The sequence below is a fragment of the Drosophila virilis genome, chromosome 2 (genome assembly GCF_030788295.1).
Source record: "Drosophila virilis strain 15010-1051.87 chromosome 2, Dvir_AGI_RSII-ME, whole genome shotgun sequence".
Taxonomy (NCBI): domain Eukaryota; kingdom Metazoa; phylum Arthropoda; class Insecta; order Diptera; family Drosophilidae; genus Drosophila; species Drosophila virilis.
The window spans coordinates 13,294,149-13,320,883 of NC_091544.1; the positions used below are offsets into that span (position 1 = coordinate 13,294,149).

The 26,735-nt window shown below is 38.0% G+C and overlaps 2 protein-coding genes across 3 annotated transcripts; one reads left to right on the forward strand and one right to left on the reverse strand.

Moving 5' to 3' along the window:
- Positions 1-421: 421 nt before the first annotated feature.
- Positions 422-11,482, reverse strand: LOC6631214 (very long chain fatty acid elongase 1). The gene is made up of 6 exons (XM_002053921.4): positions 10,991-11,482; positions 8,127-8,317; positions 7,972-8,052; positions 6,201-6,363; positions 5,994-6,130; positions 422-1,257 (listed from the first exon to the last, which is right to left on the reverse strand). Exons 1-6 carry the CDS (start codon positions 11,148-11,150, stop codon positions 958-960), a joined length of 1,032 nt encoding a protein of 343 aa, XP_002053957.1. The 5' UTR covers positions 11,151-11,482; the 3' UTR covers positions 422-957.
- Positions 11,483-20,343: 8,861 nt separating this feature from the next.
- Positions 20,344-25,101, forward strand: sit (stuck in traffic). Of its 2 annotated transcripts, XM_002053920.4 has the most exons (4): positions 20,344-20,384; positions 23,050-23,298; positions 23,385-23,950; positions 24,022-25,101. In XM_002053920.4, exons 2-4 carry the CDS (start codon positions 23,238-23,240, stop codon positions 24,292-24,294), a joined length of 900 nt encoding a protein of 299 aa, XP_002053956.1. In that variant the 5' UTR covers positions 20,344-20,384; positions 23,050-23,237; the 3' UTR covers positions 24,295-25,101. The 2 variants fall into 2 exon arrangements, with proteins under 2 accessions (XP_002053956.1, XP_070063353.1); XM_070207252.1 differs by lacking the exon at positions 20,344-20,384.
- The last annotated feature ends 1,634 nt before the right edge of the window (positions 25,102-26,735 follow it).

Sequence of the window (26,735 nt, forward strand, 5' to 3'; positions counted from 1 at the left end):
TAATTCAATTTTAATAAACAAAAGGAATTATTGAAAAAATTTCAAATATTAAATTTGATTGTGTAATACGCTTTTTAGTTTTTCTGTATTTCTTTTTTTTTGTTGTAAGCGTCTCTGTCGTTGCCCATTTAAACGGGCAAAATGAATGTGTTCGCGGTTTGTTATTCTTTTATATTTGTCTTAACTTTTATTATTGCTCTGTTTGTTCGTTCGCATTTTGTAACTAAGACTAGTTGGCTTAGGCTATGCTTACCGTCTACAAATATTTAACATTTAACATTTACAAAATCTATATACAAAACTCACATATTACACATTACAATTAACACTTAAGAGTTACGTTTGCCAAACTGGGCAAAATTCGAGATATATATATACATATATATTTATATATATATATATATATATATATAAATATGCATATATATACATATAGTTATGTATCTATTTGTTAGCGGCGCGCATTTTCGAGGTTCTAAAATTAAATGACTTAAACTTATGCTTAAGATCGTAAAAATTGACCCAGTTCTACAATAGTTATCTAAGATACATTGACAAGCAATCAAGCAAAGTTATCTATATGGTCAGTAGGTGCAACAAAATTAAACCCAGACATATTTATCTTTCTATCTACACTATATTGCATAACCCCTGGCAGAAAATCAAAATCTATGCGGGCTAAGCATTCGATTTTTTATTCTCTTCCGTTTTTTTTTGTTTGTTTATTTTTTTTGTTATTTTTTTTGTTGGGCATTTTTTGCAGTTCTAGCTAAACACATTTATGGCTCCCCATTTGAATTAAAATAAAACCTTTGTACCAAAAACGACTTCCAAATTTGCGAGCTGCCCGCTTTGTGAACCAACACCAATTTCTATTGTATTTTACAGCTTTTAGCAAGCGAGCAGCTCTTGGAGGCATTTTTTTGTTCTCTCTGTTATTTTGTCTGTCTATTGCGCCTAGTGGGCCTTCAATTTGTGCGCCAGGATCTGCTCCTGTTGCTGCTGCTTATCCTGTTGTAGTGCGCTGTTGTTGTTGTTGTTGTTGCCATCGGCCTTCGAGCTTAACGCTTCCGCCGCCAGCTGCTGCTGCTGCTGCTGAGCCTTGGACTTCCGGTAGCTCTGCATATAGAAGTTCATGAAGAGGCAGAAGAATATGGATGCATTCAGCAGCAGAAGCGCCGATATAAACTTGGAGAACTGGCACTGATTGCTGAAGAGCGCCCGTGTGGTGTGCACAATGCAAAGCACAAACTGCGCCTGTAAATAAAATTAAGAATATAATTAAATTGTAAAGCTAGGATGAGAATTTCAGGCGAATTGTTTAGAAATTGTCTGGCTTTCAATACTGGGAATATGTTCTAGGGCTGGCATTAAGTTAAATTGGGGGCGTGGTTCGCAGCGGAACCGACAACTGAAGGAAACACAAAAATAAATTGTAAGCCCTGAAGTGTGGCCAGGCGCAGAACATTTTAATTGCCCGCAAATCAAATGGCAAATTACGCGCTCATGGGCCGTAATCACCCTTGAGCGTGGCAAGGTAATCAAAAATCGTTTACAAGCGCAGCTTCTGTTGTTTTGGCTTGTTGTCAGGCCAACATACACTTGGAGAAAACTCAAGAGTTTTGCGAAGTCTTGAAGACAGTCTGACCACACTCTTATTTTTACTGTTACATAAACCATTTACCAACACTAAGTTTGTAAATCTACAGCTAGCAACAGGAGTAGAATGTGTGTATGTGGGGGGGAGCATTGAAGTGGAGAGTGGAGACTTGTGTGCTTCCATTGAGAAGATTTTACATTTACAGGCATGCAAACTGTGTGCTACGATAACACTAGAATTTAGAATGGTGTTTTTCGCTAAGTGTACGAATATGTGCATTATAAACACACAGACTGCAATTTGCCATAATAACTGTAATGTCATATAGGCATGGCTTCTAGTATATAGAGCCCAGTGTATTGCTGCCTGTTTGTCTGGCGCTGACTTTGACTGGTTTGCACGCTTCTCTGTCTGTCTGCGGCTAACAAGTTCGTTGTCTAAGTCTTTTGATTGCTGCTCTCATTGACCTTTTTTGCGACACCCCATAAGTGTGCGCTTTATGCAAGCCATAATTCAGATTGCGATTATCGATATTGTTATGAATATGGATATTGATGGCTGGCAATTTACGTATATTTCAGTTTTCAATTTAGCAAATTGAATGGCCGGGCATCACCTCGCCCAATGCGACTGCACACACCCACGTTGCGAACGCCCAGTTATTTGTTTTTGACTTTTTACTATTATTATTATTATTATTATTTATTTACTTATTTTGTTTTTGTTGCTGTCTTGTTTTCAGCTAGCTGGCAACTTGCGCTTTTTTGTGACCTACAAACAACGAGCAACATGTTGGTCAACCAAGCGCTGCAAGTTTCCATTAACACAGCCATGCCAAACGCTGCAAAGTCACTGAGCCAACAACACGATTCACACGAGCAGCCATACACACACGCGCACACACACACACACAGAGACAGTGGACCAAGAGTTGGCTGGCCAAAAAGCCACTCGTTTTTGGCCAAATGCAGTATTGGTCGCATTTGAACGTTGAAAGCAAACGTCAACGCTTAAGCGCTCCATTACACACGCAATTGCAGCCACATGTGTGTGTGTTTCAGTGTCTGCATGTGTGTGTGTGTGTGTGTCTATTTGTACAAGTGCATCTGAGTGCACGGTGGATGTAAGTAGTTGCTTTTGTGCGCAAAGAGTTAAGAAGTCAAACATATTACTAGAGCCAACTGATGGCCTCTGTGAAATCGGAAGCAGCTATTAAAAAAACAAAAAAAACAATGGAAACGCCTTCAATATTGTCGGTCTGATATCGGTTTCTAAAGCCCCAAAGTTTCCCTATAGCTGTATATTATTTTCTATTGCTTTCAAGTTTCAATTAGTTAGATTTTCAATTTTGACATTCGCTCTTAACATAAGTATTATTTGGACAAGTATTATTAAACTTAATTTAATCTGCAAGTGCTTGACATCATTTGCAGTTGAGGACAAAGGCTGTCACATAGTCAATGAATTTTGCTTTAGCATACATACATACCCTATATTCATGGTTTTAAAACTTGAATTATATTATTATTTGGTATTAGTATTATTACTATGAATATGAATATAGGCTATATTTATAAGTTATTTTCCGAACTGCTAGATCTTAATTCGTTCCCTAAGCACTTAGAGCGGAAATACTTTTTTGAGTTGGAGTGTGAATTCCGAGTCTTTGACGCCCATAGAAAAAGTCAATTTCTTTGATATGACGTATTTGGAGGAATCTGCAGAGATGACTAGCCCAACTAGCACATACCCCGGATCTGGCGATTAGAAATGGCGTGTGTAATGAAAACTGCCACTTGCACAACTGCAGCATACCCCGTCTTAGCCACTTTTAATGATTGTGTATTATGCGAAATTCTTGCATAATTTGCCAAGGTGTGTTTTACTAATGATATAGCCGGGCTATGAATATGGAACTGATCTGATTTGTTTTTGGCCAACGTGTAAGAATTGTTGCGCATGCAATTTTGTTCATTGGCCAAGAAATGAATTTAAGTATTAAGAGAATTGTTTAGCAGATGCAGATCTGAATACCACTGTGGCAGCTGCGACGACGACGACGGCGCCGGCGCCATCTGCACAATTGGTTGCGCAATCGGGAGGTCTAGTGTGGCAGTTGGAAAATATGCAGTTGCACTTGTAATGTGAACGAGTGTTGGGATTAGCAAACGGGCTAAACAGGCGCCTGGAAACCGAAAGCGGGAATTTGCCGGTCAACTTTTACCCATAAATGCACACAGACAAACACACACACACACACACACACACATGGATGGAGTGGCTGTGGCTATGGCTCACTGGCGCTGGCTGTCGTCGACATAGACACTCACACGGTGTGGCAAGTTCGCTGCGGCGGCGCATAAAAGTGAACGCGGCGAACGAGCACGAGCACGAGGCACATTCATTGCCGCAAAACGGAACAACGGCAAAAACAGCAAATGGCGAATGCCAAGCCAAAGATAATGTAATCGAAACTGGTCGGATCGGAGCGCGCGAAAATGTGGCAATTTGTGGAATTGGCGCAGCAACCAAAATGCAAGGATGTTGCAACAAAAGCGGGCAACAGCAGGCGCAGCCGAAGCGGCAGTGACCAGCATTGGCTAATTGGAACTTAAACTTGTTCGTCTCTTGCCAAATTAGACTGTGTGTTTGTGCTATTCATAATATTGTTTATATTGTGGCGGCTGCAATTGTGGCTAATAACAACAAAAAGAGCTGCTGCTGCTGCTGCTGCTGCAACAACAGCGCACTGCGGCAGCTAAATTATGCGCCTGATGCGCCCATGTTTATCTGCTTATGCAGTTTGCATTTGATTGCCGTGTCATTAAAGCAAAAAAACAAAAAAAATGTCAACTGCGCTCAAAGAATCAAGCGAAGTTTAAACATGAGGCGTACATCTATATGTATCTAGACGAGCATATATAGCCGTGCGTCTAATGTGCATTTTGCATGCATCTACATTAGAGTTGGGAGCGTGACACGAGTCAACACGAGAAAAGACTAACTTCGTGCGTGACACGTGTTGAGCACGTGAACACGATAAATTTCAAAAAACTTTAGAAATATTCTATGTAAATTAAGCTGACTTTAATTATATTGAACAAACGTTTTAGGCATGAGAAATAATGTAATTATTTTTAAAAAAATTTAATTTATACATTTTCAAACAACAATATATGCGAGGAGTCATATTTCCGAATTGTGCTGCGTGTCGTGTTCTCAAGATCGGAGACGAGCCCATCTTTAATGCCTACAAAGTGACCGAACGTTTGACAACTCAACTGTGTAGCCCAGTGAGCCCCAAGGCAAGACACACACAGACAATACTTAGAAGCAGGCCAGCGACAATAATAACAACAACTTACAAATAACAACAGTAGCAGAACTAACTAAACTCGGCAAGTTTTATGCGTTTCAAGAATTTCGCAACATTGAAATACTGCAATGAAAACGTATTTACCGACGAATACATACCATGTGTGCATGTGTGTGTGTGTGTATTGGTCTTACACACACACACACACACATTGGAAGACTGCATGGAAAATCAGTGGAGTGGCGCAAATGCCATCGCCACTGAGAAAACGGAAAGACAAGCAGCCAATTGAAATCTAAAACTAAAGCTGAAAGTAAAATCGAGCTTTAATTAACAACGAAAATGAAAACGAAAACAAAAACCCACTTGACTGGTCAGCATAGTTAGATATTTTAGTTATTACATTAAAACATTAACTAGTTGTCGTGCCCAATAAACAGGTCGTAGAACACAGTTCGTGGGGCGTTTTGAGGCCAGCTAAGAAAGTGACAAGCGGCGCAATGAACCCCAAGTGCTTGAAGCCGATGTTCATAACGGACACAAATTATGTAAGCCGCAAAAAAAAAAAACCAAAAATAAAAACAAAAGACAAACTGAAAATCTGCCAACTTGGCCTTTGGCTGAAGCGTTGACTGAGTCGCTGCCTGTCTGACTGTCTGGCTGTCTGCCTGAGTGTGCGTGTATGTGTGTGTGTATGTGTGTGTGTGTTAAACACAAACCACTTCCACTTGCAGCTGAGTGTGACTTGGCCTGGCCAGTTGCAAGACACAGTTAGAAGCATTAAGTAACATGTTTTTTTTGTTTTTTTTTTTTGGTTTTTGGGGTTTTTGGCAATAGGTATATCCAGCACGTTTAATACCATTTTATGTGACGGCGGTCAGGTCTAACAGGTTTGCCAATGGGCTCTGCCGGAGCCTTAGTTAACTATTTATATATATATATATATAATATACATTTTTCGACCAAGACAAACTTCTAAACAAGTTTCTAAGTAGATTCGCGTGGCGGCTAGCCAACTAACTATATGGTATGCTGGAACAGATTTTATTCTGATAATGATGACTTGGCGACACTTACGATCTGCAGCTCCGTCATGTATTTCTTCCACCACAAAAATTTGGCATACTCCGGTCCCATGGCGGACATCATGTAGTAGAAGTACATGCACACATGCACAAAGTTGTTCAGCAGATTGGGGAATGTCGCATTGCCGCCTATGTAAATCAAATTGAAACTAAGTCAAGTCTGTATGGAATTTATTTATTATTATATATCTCAACGCACCTGCGAGGAACTTGACCAGCACCCAGGTCTCCAGCGGCGTCACCGAATGATGATAGACATGCAGCCAGGTTATTTGCGATGATTTCTTGCGCAGCACAAAGAACACGGTGTCGGCGAACTCGGTTAGCTTGGACAGATAATAAATGTAGCACAGATTCAGCATCTATAAAGAAAGAGAGAGAGAGAGAGAGAGAGTCAGAGAGAGTGAGAGAGAGTGAGAGAGGCTGAGAGCTGGGCCTTAGCTGGCGGCAAGGTCGTATTGATGAGCAATTCTTGAAGCGTGGCTAAAACTTGTTGATGACATTGGCAAACAATTTCCATTTCAAGCATTTCGCCGTGTTGTCACATTTTGTGCGGGCCATAGTGCGTATGCGCAATACAAACAAGCTTTACGATCGGTGTCAACAGCGCCGCAGCTGAAAATTTGTGGCATCCAGCACTTGACCTTCAGTTTATGGACTGTTTTCTTTGTCACGATTTTTCCCTGGCGGATGTGAAATATATCAGAGTGTGGAGGATTATGCTCTGCGAGCAGCGTGTCTTCGGGTTTGTGTTAATATGCGCCTGGTTTACGGCCAATATCGAATTTTATGAGTTTCGCAGCTCATTGATTTGCGGCTCAAACAAGAGCCCAAACTGGGCCTAAAGTGTTTGATTATATTTTTGACAAATGTGGTTTACTTTGACTGCTAAGCACCATAAAAATGCACAGCCTTGGTTTCCAACAGCTATGTAAATTTATGTGTTTTTTTGTCTATTTTTTTTTGCTTTTTTTTCTCCGATTTTTTTTTGGGTTGTTGCACTTTTTAGTTCAGCTTCAGCTTCGCCATTTAGGTTTTATGCCTTACAAAATTGGTGCCAAATTATGCATTTAAGCTTCAAACGCTTATTAACCAATTATTTATTTAAATGCTTTTACGCCACACAAATTGAATAGCTTGAGAGCTTTCTGTGCGAACAATAAGATCGACAGGCGTAACAAATTGCGCGTTGATTAGCAAGAACCAAAACGCGCATTCAATTTGGCTCTACTCGACTTTGGCAGCGCCAGAAGCCATAATTAAGCTAATGTTGGCAACAAAAATATGAACAAAAAAAAAAAAACGACTGACCAAATGACTGGTCAAAAATCGCTTTGTGTACTGTCTGTGCCTGAACTTGAAAACGAACGTGGCCAATGATTCATCCAGAGGCAACGAACTGCTGCGCAGACAGCAAAGATATAACAAGTAAAAGTGCTCGAGTCGGCCGTGCACGACCGGCAGATACTCTGCATTGTGCTTCACTACTTCTTTCAGACACACATGATTTCTAAGAAATGCAGTCTTGTTTAACCTTCGATCTTTATGAAATTCGCATGACTTAAACCAAAGCGCTAGGCTTTTCTTTCCCCTTTTTGAGGACAAAGCTATCTAAAGAATTACATATTTTACTATATAAGAAACTACATACAATATTTGGTAAAGCTAGCTCTAGCTCTAATAATTTTGAAAGAGACTTACAAGATTGACGTATGGCATAGGAGAATTTTCATTACAAATAAAATGCTTTCGCTTTTGTTGTATCGTCCTGCTCAAGAATTTGTTTATTTTATGGGATCAAAAATATCTATTCTTCTGTCTGTTTTAGACTTATTTAATGGGCTCGGGGTAGCAAATGTTAAGTTAATAAAACTGGGAACAACTATTAATTTTTATAGCTTGCATAGAATTTGCCGCGTGTGCTAATAAAAATCGAATATTTCGCGTATATGCAGTCTCTTGAAACCTACCCGCTTAGACATGGGCCCATCCGAATAGTCAACCGGTTGGCACTTCAGATTGTAGTAGTTCAACCAGCCTGCCATTAAATGCTGTAGAATAAAAGAAACCCGTTAATAAAGTTGTTAAAAACAAAAGCCACTTCCTAGTGCAATCAAAAGCTTACCTCATAGAACATGTAGCCGCTGAGCAGCACCTGGAAGGCATTGTATACGACAAGTGTGCGGCGCAGCTGGAAGGGTTTGCGGTCTCGCATAAAGAAAGGACCCAACACCAGCACCCAGGATAAATAGATGGCGACCAGGCCGAATGTGAAGAGTGGATGCTCCATAAGGGGAAAGCGTACAGCACGCGGATCTGTCAAGTCAGAATAAAATTATATATAACATATATTACACATTAATTATAAATTTAAATCATCTTTCTTTCTCGCTCTCGCTTCTGTCGCGTCTTTCGTCTTATGCAAATGCTGACGTATTCCGTGTGTTATTGTAGAGTCAATGGCATTTAATTATTTGCACTCAACGTTTATAAATCTGTAGAATTAATCTTAAAGTCAGTGGCCAATTTGCACGAATGAATGAAATCGTGGCCAGCTACAATAAAACTTAAACAATATGCCGGCTCGGATTGTTTGTTTGTTTCTATTGACTATTCTCTGTGGCTCGGGGTGTAATGCGAGCGGCTCAAGTGGACAATTAACTTGTTTACACTTAGGGTTTTATTTGAATACAACCGCAACAACAGCAACAAGAAGTACATTAGTTTAAACCGGATTTGCAGGTAACACTTTACTGGAACCGTACTGGGCTCTAAATTGGCTTAGTTATTACGACTAGGCGGCAATGTCGTCATTGATTGTTATGAGTGAACCCCATTTACAAATCTGTTATTGATTTTTCCATCAATTTTCCGTCATAAATAAATAATTTTCCGGTATAAATTCCTCAAGCTAATCACAAATCTTTCGTTTAGAAATTTTCCACTGCAAAGCCTTTCCGCAGTCATTGACTGCACATGGACTTTCGTAATTATAGATGGAGTCCAAAGGTTTTTAATTTATTATCAACAATTCGTCAACTCAAATTTTTAGAACTGTGAAGAACTTGCACTGTTTCTTTTTGCAATAGTTGCTCTGCAAATTAATTAGCTACATTTTTGTCAACAAATTTGCATAGCATAAGGTTTTAACGAGCTGGACACCTTATTTAACATAATGTGGATCTCAGGTAAAAACTAAATATTTAATTTGTGTTTGTCAAAAAATTTGCATTTCTTGAATTTTAAAAGAGTTATTTGCTCTATGCCTCTGTTAATGTTATGCAATCTATTATTGAGCTCTAAAAACTATTTTGAATAAAAATTTTAAACTAATTGAAAGTTATATACGCTGCTTGGATTTCTGATTTATTAATTAGTTTGTGCCTTTATATTCTGACTAAAACTATAACCAAATCACGTCTGACTAGGTCTATCTTAATCAAAGACACACGTGTCTGTATATATATATGTAGCACAAATATTAAAATCCAAATCAGGTCATTAAAATCCAAACCCAAATAACGTCTAAGTAGATGTATATATTTTACATATATAGCACTATCAATATCTATATTGATATCTATTTCCATATCACTATGGATATCTATATCTGCTTCATCTCCTGTCAATTCTCAATATCTCAATTAAAAATAGATATCTTTATCTTTATATATCTGTACATAACTTTATATATACATATCTTTGTCAACATCAATATCTGCAACTAAATCAATATATATCTCAATATCCAAATATTTTGGAATATCTAGCTTCGAATTTAAATATCTATTTCTCCATTTACAGTTGCATCTATCTCTATTTATATATAGTTATATGTATGCATATTTATCTTCTGCTTTTTATGCTTGTACCCTAGATATTTTCCCCATCTTAGCTATTGCAAAAAATTGTCTATTGTCGTCCATGTCAAGTTTGTGTTCTAAGTCTTTTGATTTTTAAAATTTTCTTTTCCTCAATTCTCAGTTTATTGCGGACTTTTCGAGCATTTGGCATTCGCATTTATTGCTTATATGTATATTATGTCGTTTGGCATGGCTCACGCTGTCGGCTTTGCTTTTAATTGCTGCTACCTTCCATTGACCTTTTCACCCGCGCGCGGCAGTCAAGAATGTCAATATGCGATGTGTGCGATTGTGTGTGTATGTGTGTGTGTCTGGTGTATAATTAAACACGTTTCAAAAAGAAAACGAAAAACCAACCAAAAATATAGAAAAAAAAAATGGTATACGACTAAATAAATCGTATTGTAAGCACATATGGCATATGCATCATCTTCAGCAAATGTTATTGTTATTATTGTTGTACGGATGCGTATGTATACATTTTGTATGTACTGTACATGCTCAGCTGCACACAACAAATGACGACGGTCGCGTCATAAAAAATGTTTAAGTTCAACTATGTAAATACATTTTAATTACGTTAATAATTGTCAAAAATACAATTGGCATTGCCAAGGTCGCCATTAAATACACAAAAGAAACCTTTTTTAATTGTCCTAGAAGTATTTTTTGTTTATTTTTGGTTACTTTTAGGTTTTTTTGAAGTTTGTTATTGTCGCTTCGTGTTGTTGCCGATTTGTAGCTTGCCAATTTTTGTGTTGTTACGATTTGCTTGAACGCAAAATAAAAAAAAAAAACAAAATCCTATCAAATTTGGCAACTCATCGTGTTGTATGCTTTTTAAAGTCTTCGCTTAGCTGTGATCTTACAGCGTAAGCTGGCAATTGAGACAGTGCACCAGATGGGCTAACATTTAAGTTTTCCACTTCCCGGAGTGTTCGACAAACACTTTGATGGCCTAGCAATGACATCAGACGTACCCCATTGTGCATGTGCTGAACTTTATGAGGGGCTTTTTTTTGTTGTTTCATTATTAGCCCACATTTGATATGGCCAAGGGGCGCTACTAACTGCAATTTGCATTTAAGCATTTAAGCATTTTAGCATTTTAACATTTTACACCTACCGCCGTAATCCTCCTCGACGAGCTGGTAGTAGCGCTGCACCAGACCCGTGTAGTTGCGGGTCAGATGATGTGTTTTAAACTCATCTAATGCAATGTTGGCTATCTCAACGACCATCTCGTAGCGTGTGCTGCTGTTGTAGTTGTGGTATTGCATAGCCATTTTTTTGGACTGTATATAAACTCTATGTACGATAAGTTATTCCTATATATATGTATATATATATATTTATATATCCTGTATCCTATTTGAGTGTTGCTCGCTTAACAGGCCTCTTAGTCAATGTCAGCTGGTAAGAGCAAACGACATGCTGCCACGTTAGTTAGTTTTGAAGATTTCGTTTATTTTTGGCCAAACGGGCACAAATTCACAGCACTTCTGATTGTTTTTTAATAGAATCTGATTTGATTTGTAAGTCTCGTTATTAGCACGCGCTGCTTAGCATTTGCTGATTTTAGTTAGCCACCAATTTGAACCACCGCACCGTAGAAATGTTTATGCTCAACTGAATCTAAAACTTCTCAGCAATCACAAGATAAAGTAAGTTTTTAGCAGCAGCGCCGGCAGCGACGCCAACGCAGGCAGCGCTGTGCAAGTAGGCACGGGTATGTACCCCAGTCTACACACGCACACACACACACACACACGGCCACTCAATAATACACATATTCGTAGATTGGCTCGCCTGGCCTAAGCACAAAAACTTGACGAACGTTGTTAACATCCACACAGAACGGCGGAAGTTTCGTTAAATTCGACGCTTGTGTGTGTGTGTTTGTGTTAGTTTCTGTGTGCATGTGTAGATGTTTGCGGCTCTAAGCGCTGCTTATTTCGTGACTGTGTGTGTGTGTTTGTGTTTGTGTGTGCAGCTTGGCTTGGCCCACTGAGCGTCGCTCTGGTGTTAGCTGATTTAGCAAGTTCCGAATGGCATTCAACTTTGCAGTTGTTGTTGTTGTTGCTCATGTTGTTGTTGTTGTGCTCATGAGCGGGCAAATTGCAATTTTTATGGGTCAATGCACTACAAAACGGGGGATGGTCTTAATAAACTAGTTTGGATCAATGTGAGATTTAAAAACCCAAAAACCTTAGCTTAAATACAGTATGTAAATTTAAACTGTTGAATACAAATTTATTTAAATTTAACTCAATATTTATATATACTCAATATCAATTTTATAACACACTTTACTGGTAAATCCAAACTTAAATATAAAGTAAAATATTTTTGGCAATATTTATGTTAATAATATTATAAGGATTGTTTCACTAAAATAATATTTCGAATCAAAGAAAAACAGGTCAAATGCGTTTGGCTTAATAACATTTAAGTCAGACTTGTTACTTGCCTGAATTGAGTTTTGCACTAAAAATCATTAATTATTGTCACTCACAAAACTGGTTAAATGCATATTTATTTTCTTTCATCTCTATGCTGGGCTGTGCGCATATGCATATGCATATGTCCAGGCGATAGTTGTGTAGTTTGTTTCATTTACTCATAAAACAATCTAATTAATTACTTATTAGCTATTCTAAGACTGTGCATAAAATTTCTTGGGTTTTAAGTGCAACATTCCTAATCGGTTGTGCGTTGCTAGCTAATATACATTTTTAGAATTTTATGCTTTTTATAAATGATTTTAAGTCTTCCCGAAGATCAAAAAGTGTTCATATATAAAACGGGTTCACATAAGATACATACAGACATGCACACAGTTCAGGAACTATGGAACAAATGTCAGCTTTTTGGCTTATGTGATGAGTATTAAAATAATAAAAAAAAGGTTTTGTGCTTAACATTAAATTTGATAATAAGTGCAGTAAGTATTTTCATATGAGAGTGGATAATAATAGCAACAACTGAAACTTTCAAATAAGTATGTTTGGATGTCAAAGTTAAGTCTAATACCGAAATAATCGACTCTTATGCCAGACTGTTAAGAACAAAAAAATGAAATAGTGAAACCAAAACAAGAATTTGGTATAATATAAGCCATTCGCCGGCTGTTGCTGTTGTTAGCTCAAGTCTAATTTTAAATTCTGGTTGCCCATTCATATATATTTAGACTTTCGATGTTTCCAAGCCAGTTTTTTTATGCACACCCTTGGCGTAAATCATTTGAATATGTGATCAACAAATAAAAGTGGCATCCAGAAGCGTCTCGTTATCGATCAACATGCGTTAAGATCTATAAACTACTCAGGTTGGACTCTGAGCCAAAATTTTACGTGTGACCAAGAACGTAAGACCCTTCGTTTATAACAAAATGTATGTGAGTATTTGTGGATCGTGGCAGGGCGCGGACGTGCATGGACGAGGTCGCAATCGCTTGTCATTTTTTGTAAACAAAATAAAATCTTAATTATGCCATTGAGATGTGCGCGTGCAACAACAATTGACTGACTGCTCTGCTAAGACACTTACACAATGATTCTCATTTGACAAATTAACATTGTCCAAAATGGTTCTTTAAAGTGCGCTTGACCCTCTGGCACTTGATTATTTCGGCCATGTTGGCAAAGCCACAGCGAACTGTGTCTCAATGGCAGCAGGATGACATTGCAGTCGATGCTGTTGCTAACGGTTATCATAATGAGCACGATTTAGTCTAAGGCTTGATCAATTCTGCGCACCATGAGTTTCGTTTCATTTGGCATGAGCCGGATTTGTAGCCGGTGTGTGTGTGTGTCTGTTTTTTTTTTTATTTTGCTTTCACGGTCTAGGTCTAGGTCTTGGTTAGATGCCGGCTGTCGGAAGTCGCTGAAATGTCGACAAAAAAAAAAAAAAAAAACAGCTGACCAACATCGATGATAAATGTACGCGGTGAAACAATCTAGCTACCGCCGCCTCACAGCTCCACTTAGCCCATGGCAAAACGCTTTTGACTCATAACTAATAATAATTTGTGTATTAAAATGCTTATGCATATATTAAATGTTGTTGCAGATGCGCGTCTTTGATTAATAGCCAAGGTGATGCAGTTTGTCAGCGCCGCAAACTGTTTGAAACATTTCAATTTCACTTCTATCCAAATTTCATATACATATACCCTATATAAAGTTTGGAGCCTTTTCAAAAGTCATGCTCCAAAAGTGCAGCGTCATTAGCCGGCTAATAACTTTCTGGTTTGAAGCAGACTAAGGAAAATAAAAAACAATAACAAAAGCATGTTGCTTAATAGCAATCAAAAATAAGGTAATATATGCAATAATTTTAATTAGCAACCACACATGAAATCAATACATTTCTAATTAAATTAGCACAACGTGCCGGGGGCGTGGGCTATCCAACTTGACCGCTAACCCCCAGGTGCTTTTTTTCATTGATAAACGGAAACTTTTCGAAAGGCCCTCTGGCTGTTGACTGGCATATTAATAAGCAGCTATTAACCGAATCAACAGATATATATATATATATATATGTATATGCTATTATTCAGTGATTTGCAATTAAACAACTAGATTCAGTTTGTTAACAATGTTACACGACTTTACTGCCAGCGTCATAGAAACAGTTAGATTTTTCAATTGGATTTTCGTTTGGCTTTTGCAACGATAAATGTAAATTCAACTTCTTGTTCGTATTAGCCGAAAGAGTCCGCTGCTTAGTCGGTTTATTGTGACCTTGAAAACGTTTATCGGCTCACAAATTATAGCTTATTCTGTGCTTTGTTGCATATCGAATAATATTGTTTTGATAGCTATCAGACATGCTTTATAATCCCTTTTAATCCTATATATTACAATTAATAGTAATATTTAGATTAGTATTATTATTAATGCTCACATCACTATTATTAATATTATTATTATTATTATTTTTATTATTACTATTATTATTATTACTATTATTATTATTATTATTATCTTTATATTTATTATCATTATTGTGTATTTTATTATTATATTTTATATATCATTTTGTATACTTGCTATAGTTGGTTTATATTGGCCAGATACTAGCCTAGAATTTGAACCCGGATCTTTGTTATTAATAATATATGTACATATATAATTTATACTATACGTAACTAAGAAAAAGCTATTATTTAATACATCATAACATATCATAATAAATCTTGTTTGTGCTGTAGCGTATCCATTTCTCAATCAATTATAATACTCTTTGCGAATTAAGCTAAACAGTGCAAAATAGTTGAACAACAAGGAAAATAAACAAAATGTTGTGATGGCAGCTTTTGCGTCTTGTGGGGCTTTTGCGAAAGTTATGTATACGCCTGGTATAGTTAGAAAGGATTTGTTTATAAGTATATGCCAGTACAAAGGCAGATTACATTATACTTATGACATCACGAGTATGGTTACATGTGAAACAATTTTTGAAACTAAAATTAACATTAGATATACATATATGCATATGTTTTGTATAGGGAATCTAAAAGTCGTGAGCTCAACATTGTTTGTTCTTGTTTGTTTTCATATATTCGCAAGCACACAAACAAAATTTTGATACTAATTGATAACACAAGCTGAGAAGTTAGTTGGGCAATACCCAATGCAAACGGCGTGGTCCAAAGAATCAGTAGTAGTAGTAAAGACATTAGGAAAGGCCATAGCACACATTGTATTCACAATCCCCGAACCATAGATCTATTGATGGCCGGCCAGCTCCCGACGCTCACTAATTTGCCCAAAAGTGCCGTGTGGCCATGTGGCAAGCCCGGCTGCTAATCAGTTGGCCAAACATACATATATGCGTTGCTTACAAATGCCACTGAGTCTGAATGAACGTCATATTTATGCATGTACCCATCATCGTTCACTTTGAGGCCAGTCAAAGTACATGAATCGCGTCATGACGGAGCAACAACCGCACAAGCTGTGAGTATGGCTCGTGTTAAGCGAGCCCAAGAAAAAAAATAAACAAGTAAAAGTGATCTAGTAGAAGTGACCGACTGGGAGATACCCTGAGCACAGCCTCCTTCTATATACAACGCCATCTTCTCACAGCCACACATTACACAAAGTGCAGCTTCGACTTACCGTCCGATCTTGACATTTTCGGCATTCATGTGGAAATTTCGGAGGTATTTAGAAAGTTAAATGTAGTCTATACGAGAACCTAGATACAAAATTCGGTTTATGCAACTTTAAAAGTCTTCGAGCTATGCTAAGGAACCAAGCCTTATAGGATAAATATTATAGAAATATGAGAATATATCAGAAATTTATCAAGTTTGCTCTGCACATGTTATATTAGACTCTAGGTCTCCAAGACCAGCGCGTGCAGCCAGAAGGTCGGAGAGGCGGACATGGCTAGATGGACTAAGCTTTTTATACTGATCAAGAATATATAAAGTTTATGGGGCTGCTTGCGATATCCGTTACATACACTGCCATGCAAGCAATATACCCATTTTCAGCGGGTTCAGGGTATTCAAACATATATAAGTCTCTACGACTTTGGAGTTGGAGTGAAGACAAAATCATAAACGTTTAACGTGTAGTTAGCACAAGTAAAGCCGCAAACTGGAAATGTTCTTGGCAACATTTAACCCCCGACTTTGAACTTGAACAGCGTTTATTTTTTCTATTTTTTCTTAATATATGCTCGAAATAATAGCTCAGCGCAAGCGAGTCCAAGAATAGTTCGCCGTCTTTGGCCAAACAAAATTTCAGCTTGAACTTGACATAGTTGGGTTCTTGCGTTTCTTCATTAAATCGAAAAACTGCTCACCTCAAATTGGCCAACTAGAATTAAAAAAACATAAAACTATAAATTAATCAAGTAAAATGCAAAACGTTTGCATAATGCTATACATTTAGCGCAATATGTAAAATCGTCTAACTGTAAGTAGGTTTATCGGCTTTTTCGCAGTTGCTTGCGATCAGGAAACGGAAGTATCTAAATGATTTTTTTTTAATTTCTGTTAACTAATCTTTTTTCAATGCGTTAAACGAGTTTCTGGCAAGGGCACGCAGCCTCAACGGTATTTCGCTGATTTCGATTAGCCGCAAAAGCGTTGAGGCTACATTTGCCATCTCGATCGATCCAAAACACCAGACCAGACACTAAATTATTACACGGCGTGATATAATTTGATAGATTCAGACGGTATTTCCGTGCTTTAAAACAAGTTTAATATGCGCCACAGTTCACAGCATAAGACTGGACTAATAATAGATAAGACTAGAACTGTTTCGCAGTGCAATGACTTTTTACAAACACATTCTCACGTGTTCTTGGTAAGAGGCAAGGGCTTCAAATAACACTTACATGTATTTCAAATATTTACTCCCAAATGTGATAGTGGAAGATAAACGTGTGCGAACTCCATTTAAATTTAACTAGTATAAGACAATACAATGCCAAACGGTTTATTGATTTAGATATCAAACCATGGCCAAAGAGGTATCTCACATTAAAATAGGTGTATTATGGGACTTCAAAGACTGGGACTGGCAGAAATTATGGATAAGCGAAAGAGAAAGAGAGAGATAGCGCGAAAGGGAGAGTCAAAGAGATAGAAAAAAAAATATATAGGAAGAGAGGTAGATGGAAAGAAAGAGAAATAGAGAGAGGGAGAGAGACAGAGAAAGAGACAGGGAGAGAGAGCGAGAGGGAGGGAGGCAAGTAGAGAGACCGTCAAAAATCTGCGGTCATTTGGAATTAATTTCTTGAATATTACATTGATACTTATTTTGATGTTGGAAATCAACGTTTAATAAAGACGGAAATTAAATTTTTATAAACATTCTAGCATGGCTATAAACATAATTGTTTTCCAAAAAGGTACACATATGTGTGTGCAACAATATACAGTTCCACATCAATGATAGAGTACGAAATTAAAATAAAATTTATTTTGGCGTAATCATCGTCAAGTTGAAGTTCAAAAACAAACATATTATATTTAAGGATTTTTTTTCAATATTTTTCAATGTTTATTATCCAATATGCAGAGATGTAAAAATGCAGATAATTAATTTGCCAATAATAGTATTTTAATACTTTCAAAATTTGGATTACTTACGACCCTGTTAGAGATGATTTAAATCTATGATTAATTAATTGGTGTTTTATATTTTTATTGCAGATTATTATTGCTGCACTCCATGTGAAGAATAATATTATTAGTAGACTTTAAGGCGTCGAAAACAGTTTTAAAGCTTTTGCTTAAACAGTGAAAAAATCAAAGCCAAGCTTAACTTTGAAAAAATATCTGGTCACAACTGTGGAAGCTCTAAGCCAAGCTAAAAGCAATGAACTGTAGATGGCGCTAACAATGCTGCAAAGCAGCTGAAAAATGCGCAAACAGCAATTAAACGATACATTAAGCATTTTATTACAACAACTTGTCATTTACGGCTTGTAATAAACATATTAATGCTGTATTTAGGAAATTAATATGAAAAATGCCTTATTAATTAATTGTAAGGTGGCTTGGGGAGTTGCATTTTGTCAGTTTTTGACAAATATGAGAATCTATCGCAAGCTGTGGCCAGAATAAATGTGTAAGGCAAAATTAACTAATAAATTATTTACAATTACTAGGAACTTGACACTGTCAAATTGGGAATTGAATAAAAATAGATAAAGGGGCAAACAAAGAGTCCAAGAAATGTGTACATTTAATTGCGCGTCTTGTTTATAAAGTTTATAAAGAATCACAATTAATAATTAAAAATCAATAATAATTGTTAACGGTTTTTTTTTGACGATATTTATATGTAAATAGTTGCGGAAGAAATTAGCATAGTCTGCAAGTGGTCCGTGTCTTGCGGCGCTCGACTCACAGCACGCGGCAGTCGCCTCCTCAGCGAGGTGGAAACATCTGCAGCACGATAATAAACCAAATCAACAAATGATCACAATATGTGTTCGTGTGTCCGAACGATCGGAGATTGTGAGAGACACGGCAAACAAAATCAAGCGACAAATCAGGTTGAATGCTGCTGCGGCCGGAAGACTGCGCGCTACGCTGCGTATGAGTAATGTCTTTTATTTGACTCAGGATTAAATATTGATAGGTGACGAACAGCTGTTATCATTCACAGCCGTAGGCATGCTGTCTAAGCCGGCTAATCGTAAAAGTGGCAATCTTGGCCCACAGCTGCTGGTACCAGTCCATGCCAAACTGGACGAGTTTTGCAGGCCATAAAAAGAAAAAACGATAAAAATCTGCCGTTGGTCCGGCAGGGTCAAGTTCAATTTGCCGGTGACACAGTTAACCAAATTTCAACTTCAAGTGACCCCAGCCCCAGCTAGGTAACAGCAAATATTGGCCATTAATTCATATTGATACGAAGTTTGCCTCAAACTTGACCCGGAAGTGACATTGGCGCGCAATAGCGATCGGCGTGTGGCTCGTGTGCTGTGCTCAAGAACTGCGCCCTGGGCTTTAAGAATTCATATGTAAATTATCAAAATGATATAATAATTTTTCGACTGGTTTTAGTTTTTGTCTCACCCGATCAGGTGTCTCCTTGAATAGAGCCGCAATCAACGGAACTCAATGGCCAGCCAAATGTTGACCTTGAGCGCATGAAGATTTGTTTTTCAACTTTTTTTATTGTGCTCTATTTCCTCTCCCTGTCCATAGACACAATCAGATATTCCAACATGTTTAAACATGCTAAATACTCAGCACTTGCTCGGCTCTAGTCAGAGGTCAATGCGTGTAATACTTGTGGGCCTAAAGCCAGAAAGTGTTTAAAGCTTAAATATGGAACAAGGTTTGGGTATGCCAAATAGCAGCTGTACCTAAAGCTTAATGCGTGAATATATAGTATATAAAGAATATGTTTCCGAGTTCTTGCATGCTCTCTTTCGGCGAATACCATATTTTCCAGCCAATAACAACAATTATGGTAAGCATTAATTATTATACAAATGCTGCAAACGTATGCGCCAAAATCAATTAAAATTCAGTCAACAACTATTTGAAATAACCGGCAAAGCTGACAACACTCTAGAGCCAGCAATAAACCAAATGCCAGCTGAGCTGTTGCCAAAAGGCTGTTGTCATTATGCGATCAATAGAAACAAAAAAAAAAAAAAAACAACAACAACAAAACAAGACCAGGCAACGCAATGAAACGCAGCTTCCAAGCAAATGAGGCGACACAAAAGAACATTTAAGCAGCAGATGAGACAACAAACAGCAGCAGCAGCAGCAGCAGCAGCAGCAGCATCATCAACAACAACAACAATTGCCAGCAGCAACAGCAGCAGCAGCAGCAACATCAGCTAGCCAAGAAGAAACCACCACCACTAAGCCAACAACAACTAATTGGTGAGCGGGAGGGGGCAAGGGCCAGTTTCGAAAACAAAATTCAAAAGCTATAGACGAAATTTTTATACATAGCAGCACACAAATCGGCGTAGCAGTTCAGTACGCGTACAAGTCTCGTGGGTAGCGGATGCCAGCAGAGGTCTCTCTCCCTTAATATACCAATAATTATACAAAATAACTAAAACTAAAACTAAAAAAACAAAAAACAAAAAAAAAAATGAAGAAAAAACAGTTGTCATGGTGTTAGCATTAAGAGCAATCACTGTTGTTGTTGTTGTTGCTGTTGTTGTTGTTGTTGTGGTTGTTGCTGCTGCTGTAAATTAAGTGTAAATCTTGGAGAAGGCAACTGTCAACTGCGACGATTGCGACAGGTGCTTGTGCTCCGATTTGTCAGTGCTTAAATATATATAAAGAAGATTTTAAAAGACTTTTAGAACTTGTGTAGAACTTCAGTGCATGCGTTTATCAAGTAGCCGCAGCGGGGCACCTCTGAGAGCTGGGCGCTTTTTAGAGCTGCGCGCTTAGCTAATTATTATGTAAATCATATGCAAAAATTGAACGGCACACGCGTGTCAAAGGGTTGTCACCAAGGTCATTCAACTTTTAATAGACCTCCCCCTACACACACACACAGCTCTCACTAATTAAGCCACAAATATGACGCATGGTTCTTACGAAATGTTGTCGCTTCAATTTGGCAATTGTTGACACAATTTGCTGCACACCTTAGGCGTAGCCAAGGCCCCAGGTAGAAGAAGCTGCCTGCCCCTGCATAGCTTCAATCCCATTTTAACAAATGACTAACCAAGTGGAAATGCGGCGAACCACACACACACACACACACACCCAAATCTCTAGATGATCGGAGGCGCAACGCAAGGCAAAGCGTTTTGTATGCCTTGTCTTTGGGTAGTACAACCGCCTGTGGGTTCCCACTAAGGCACAGGTCTCGCCGTGTGGCTATTGGTCAGAATGGGCTGGCCCGAACGAAAAAACCAACAAATATGGCAAGGTCTTAGGCATCATTTGTTCATTAGCCAAGCGCAAATTTGATGGTTCATTTGCGCGTCTATTTGTTTATTTGACTTTTGTCAGTCTTAAAATTGATAATTTGAAAACCCGATTCTGTGCGGCATAGTTTTTGGGCCGAAAATACGGTTTTTTTTTCGTTCCAAACACGGGCCTTTTAGCACCTCAATTTTTAAAGGTGTTTGTTTTTCGTTTCTTTTTTTTTTTTTGGTCACAGCTCATTTTCTGGTTCGTTCTGCGTTTATTGTTGCAGCAACAAAAATCAAACAAGCGGCCAGTGCAGGAAATGAGCCAAACCAGTTGGCTTAAAGCTTGCGGCTGGTTAGAGCCAAGCTTTGCCCTTCAACATACAATTAATATATTTCATTTTGATCGAGCCAAATAGATGAAGTTGCCCAGAATATTGGTGCTAACCAAAAAACGCATTCACGGAAATGGCCAAAAAAAAAAAAACAAAAACCGAGCCACTTAATAGCCGTTTGATAAATGGTGGCCTTTGTGGAGTTCAAGTAGCCACTTGTATTAGCTAGTTTACAGTTATTAGAGGGTTTTTTTTGTGGTTGCTGCATTTTGTTAATTATTTAACGTACAATTTGTTAGTGCTTCGCTCGTTTCGTGCCACTGTGCCACACGTGAGCTTGTGGATGCCCAAAATTTGTGCTGCGTCGCCCAATTACTTGTGATCTTGTGAAGCAACTTGTTTTCTACGCTTGTTTAATTCATAATAATGAATATAATTTACTTTTACTCGGTTACATGATAATTTTGCATTGCACAGCAATGACAGACATACACACACACACACACACACACACAAGCAGGCACAACAACAGCCCAAAGTAAACGGCGACAGCTTTCAGCAGCCCAGGGTTTATTTTCATATACAGGGCATATTTTATATACACTCGTAGAGGGTATTTTAGTTTCGTCATGAGATTTGCAGCGCATGAAATGAATATATATTCTTGATCAGTATGGGAAATAGACCCTCAGGAAACACAGGTCCGCCTATTTGTATCTTTTTGATCAGCATATCATAGAGTTTCCACAGGAAAATTTGGTTGAAAGTGTGAAAAACTTTGTTGTTTATCTGTAACTTAATTAGTTGTGCCATGCTCCACATATATGTTCGAAGCGTTATCAACCTCAGGCTACATTATAATATTACCCTTAAGAAAGAATCGATAAAATTTAGAGTTTTACTCAATATTCAACGGTTTAACGAGTTAGTTTAACGTAAGGTCAACATTAACGTCAACAAATACGATCTTTACAATTCTCCTCGCATATCTTGCAAGCTTTAAGCCATTTGTCTTCAAGGGTATTTAATCTTCGGCCTGTCGAAGCTAGCAATTCTTACGTGTTTTAGTTTTTAGTTTTTGGTGCCAACATTGCGTTTGTCTAATAGCCACGCCCAAAGCGTTGACATCACACAACACACTGTATCTGTATCTGTATCTGTATCTGTACCTGTATCTCAATTTGCATCTTTAGCCGCTTGAGCGTGCCGCAACTAAGAAGTCAACTGCTATCGTGTTTTCTTTTTTTTTTTGCTTTTGGCCAACTCATGCCCGCTCGGCAACAGCAACAGCAGCAGCCGCTGCAAAACAAAAAGACCCAAAAGATCTTGTTAATGGCAAAGTAACTGGTCGCTGGTGCTGTTGCTTCTTCTTCTTTGATTTAACCATTAACATATTTTTAAATATTTATGAACTTGAAAAACGCACACTTTTTCTTAACTTATTTTCAATATGAATTCTCCCTACCCATTGCAGAACATTGGACAAAACTCGTTCGCTTCGAGCATTTTGTGTTAGACGCTTGCGCGCTTAGCAGATTTTTAAATTTCACACACAGCAACAACTTCTTCATCCACTCCCCCCTCTTCCCACCGGTAACCCACCAAAGGTTTGTTTTAAAACACGATAACCAGCAGAGGAAGTTGACACACAAAAATTTAAAAATGGCGGCCGTTAACGCAACACAAACGGACTATTGGAACTTTCTGTTCATCGAGCTGGCCGGTAAGTGTCATTTTTGGCAACAGGATTTGACAGCAGGATTCAAGCACGTAACCTTCTTTAATTATATTTTATGTTCTCTTATATAGATCCGCGTACCAATGACTGGTTCCTGATCAAATCGCCGTTGCCGCTGCTGACCATCCTGGCCTTCTATCTGTACTTTGTGCTGTCGTGGGGTCCACGTTTTATGCGGGATCGCAAACCCTTCAAGCTGGAGCGCACGCTGCTCGTCTACAATTTCTTTCAGGTGGTGCTCAGCGTTTGGATGGTCTACGAGGGCGTGGTCATTTGGCAGTATTACAGCTGGCGCTGCCAGCCGGTCGACTGGTCACGCACGCCGAAAGCGTACAGAGAGGCGCGTGTTGTCTATGTTTATTATCTGGCCAAGATCACCGAGCTGCTGGACACGATCTTCTTTGTGCTGCGCAAGAACGATCGTCAGGTGACATTCCTGCATGTGTATCATCACACAGTCATGCCCATGATCAGCTGGGGCACATCCAAGTATTACCCTGGCGGCCATGGCACCTTCATTGGCTGGATCAACTCGTTTGTGCATATCATCATGTACTCGTACTATTTCCTGTCTGCATTTGGACCCAAAATGCAAAAGTATCTGTGGTGGAAGAAGCACATCACCAATCTGCAAATGGTAAGCGCAGTATAGATCAGTGTATATGTATATTTATATATATGTAATCGTGTCCATTTATTTCCACTCAGATTCAATTCTGCTGCGCTTTTATACATCAAACCCAACTGCTCTACACCGACTGCGGCTATCCGAGATGGTCCGTTTGCTTTACGCTGCCCAATGCCGTGTTCTTCTACTTCCTGTTCAATGACTTCTACCAGAAGTCCTACAAGAAGAAGCAGGCAGCGGCCAAGGCCAAGGCCGATAAGGAGAGCATTACCAACAACAACAACGACAGCTGTGCCAAGAATCTAAATGCCGCCATAGCCACAAATGCAGCACAACAAAAGAAGGTGCTGTAGAGCAGCTAACCGCTCCAACCCCTCCAAAAATACCACAAACACACACACACACACACACACAAACACACAAATACGTAATGGGAACTCATATACAAAATTTATATATGCACTGAAAAAATGGTTTATCTAAAGTTTAGAAAGTCGTCATAAAATAATTATTTTACCAAGTTCTTAATTTTCCCATATTTAGAAAAATTACACAAAATGTGCAATATTGCAATTTTCTAAATTTAAGAACGATTCAGATTTGATGGTAACTTTCTAAAATTTAGGCAAAACATTTCATTTTCGAGTGTGGGAATTAAACCATCTAAATCTTAAGTCTATGGAGCGGGCGTTGTTCTATGCACAACTTTGTTGACTAATTTGTTAAGTAATCCGCCGCCGTCGCCAAAAAAAAACAAAAAAAAAAAAGAAAAGAAAAAACTGAAAAAACAACAAGAAGAAAACAAATGAAAATATTGAGAAGTTGCGGTTCGAGTTAAAAGGCAAACATTCAAATGCTTTTCGCAGCCATCGCTTCGTTTGATGTGTGTTTGACACAAATGAAAGTTGTATGTTTTACGGCCCAAAAAACAAAAACCTTGATTTAAGTTAAGCACACCCCTAGGAATACAAGAAGAAGAAGAAGAAGAGACCGGAATTAGTTGTGTAAATAAGTTAAGATACGCATTTGGCATAAGCAAATGTGCCTTTAGATTTTATACAAATAAAGTATACATATATATATATATATACATAGATATTGGCATGTAAAGTACTTAGGCATAAACGAAAAGAAACCACAAATACAAAGAAATATACGTCATATTTTTCTAAAAAGAATTTTTGAATTATTTTCAAGCATTGCGTAGAATTTCTGGTGTTCCATGAATTGCAATTTTATCTTAATCATACGGATATCGCAGCTGAGTGTAGCGGAAGCATTAAATCTTTATCTAAGACATGGACAAAAAACTTTGGATAAATGCCTTGGGCGTGCCAGAACAGGTCCCAGAGCTAGATCGATGCTTGCCATGCAGATTGATCAAGCTCATGAATTTTAATATAATTGCAGAACAGATATTGCCATTGTTAAGAACCCGACAAGGCAGTCCAAAGGCATTCTACATAAACCGATTTCAAGCTCACCTTGAGGATGACAGCCGTCGAGATGAGAATATTTATATATATATTATACACATAAGTAGAAAACATATATACTATTTGATGCGCACAGGCCATGGGTTTTTCACACAACCTTTTATTGATCAATTTGTTTGAAAAACGGAACCTTAAAACCAAAAGCGGAAGCTTAAAGCATAATTGACGGGCAGCGAACAGCGAGCAGCATCTCTGAGCATCAAGAGCTGCCAACAGTAGCATTTGAGCCGGTTCTGCTTTCGGCCTTGATCTTGACCACAAACTCTTAGCGTCTTAGCGTCTGCGCATTTGACTCTTTGTCTCTTCGATCTTCAATGTTCGGTCTGCTTTTGATTTTGTTGAGATTATCGCAGATTTCAGCGCAGGGTCGTGATTTGGGGTCGCCCAAACAATTCATGATGATAATTTTTTGTTTGTATTTGAAAGGCTTTTGATCTAATTGAAAATTATATTCAATGACTATTAAGCTGGTGCAAGAGAAATTAGTCTTTTGTGAGTATTTAAATTTATTGTTATTATATTTGATTTTCATCAGTAATTAGTTTTAAATTGGAATCACTTATGAATCAGATTTGAAGGCTACATCTTCGAAAAAAAATAAAAACAAATCTTGAGCGAGATTAATATAATAGTGATGTTATCTTTTATTGAATATGCTTAGTGCCAAATCGTTATCGAGCACAATTAATAAGACTTGTCATTTTTACAGTTCATTTTTTGCACTCATTTCCATACATTTTCAATTGTGCCTCAAAGTATGCCAGATTTTTTGAGTCGCGAATTCAAATTTCAACTAAATATATGAGAAATGCTGCTGACCTGCTGACCCTTTGCTATGCAGGCTTTTAAATGAGCATCAGGCGAAACTGAGAATCCAAAATATAAATAAGTCTTACAGTTTCAGGCAACTGAAATCTTGATAAGATTTGAAGAGCTTAAGTTTGTCATCCAGACATGCATTAATAGGAAAAACCAAAGCTATAGCATATTTTAAAAATTGCTTGTATTTCAATATTTTGGGGCAGGGTGGAAGGTATCCAAATTTGCAGTATCTAGCTGCTATAAGCTTCAGGAGATGGTCAAAAAGCGAGATGGCAATATCGATTATTATCGTTTTTGTAGAGACGGGGCAAGGTTTCCATGTTCCAATATAATCTTAATCTTTTCGTGTAACAGGAGGATCCTCGTTCAAAATTGCAGGACTCTAGCTCTTATAGTGTCATAAGGCCAGAGGCACATAGCTTCATTGACTCGGCCGATGACGCAGAGCAAATGTATGCTTTATGGGCATGGAGAAG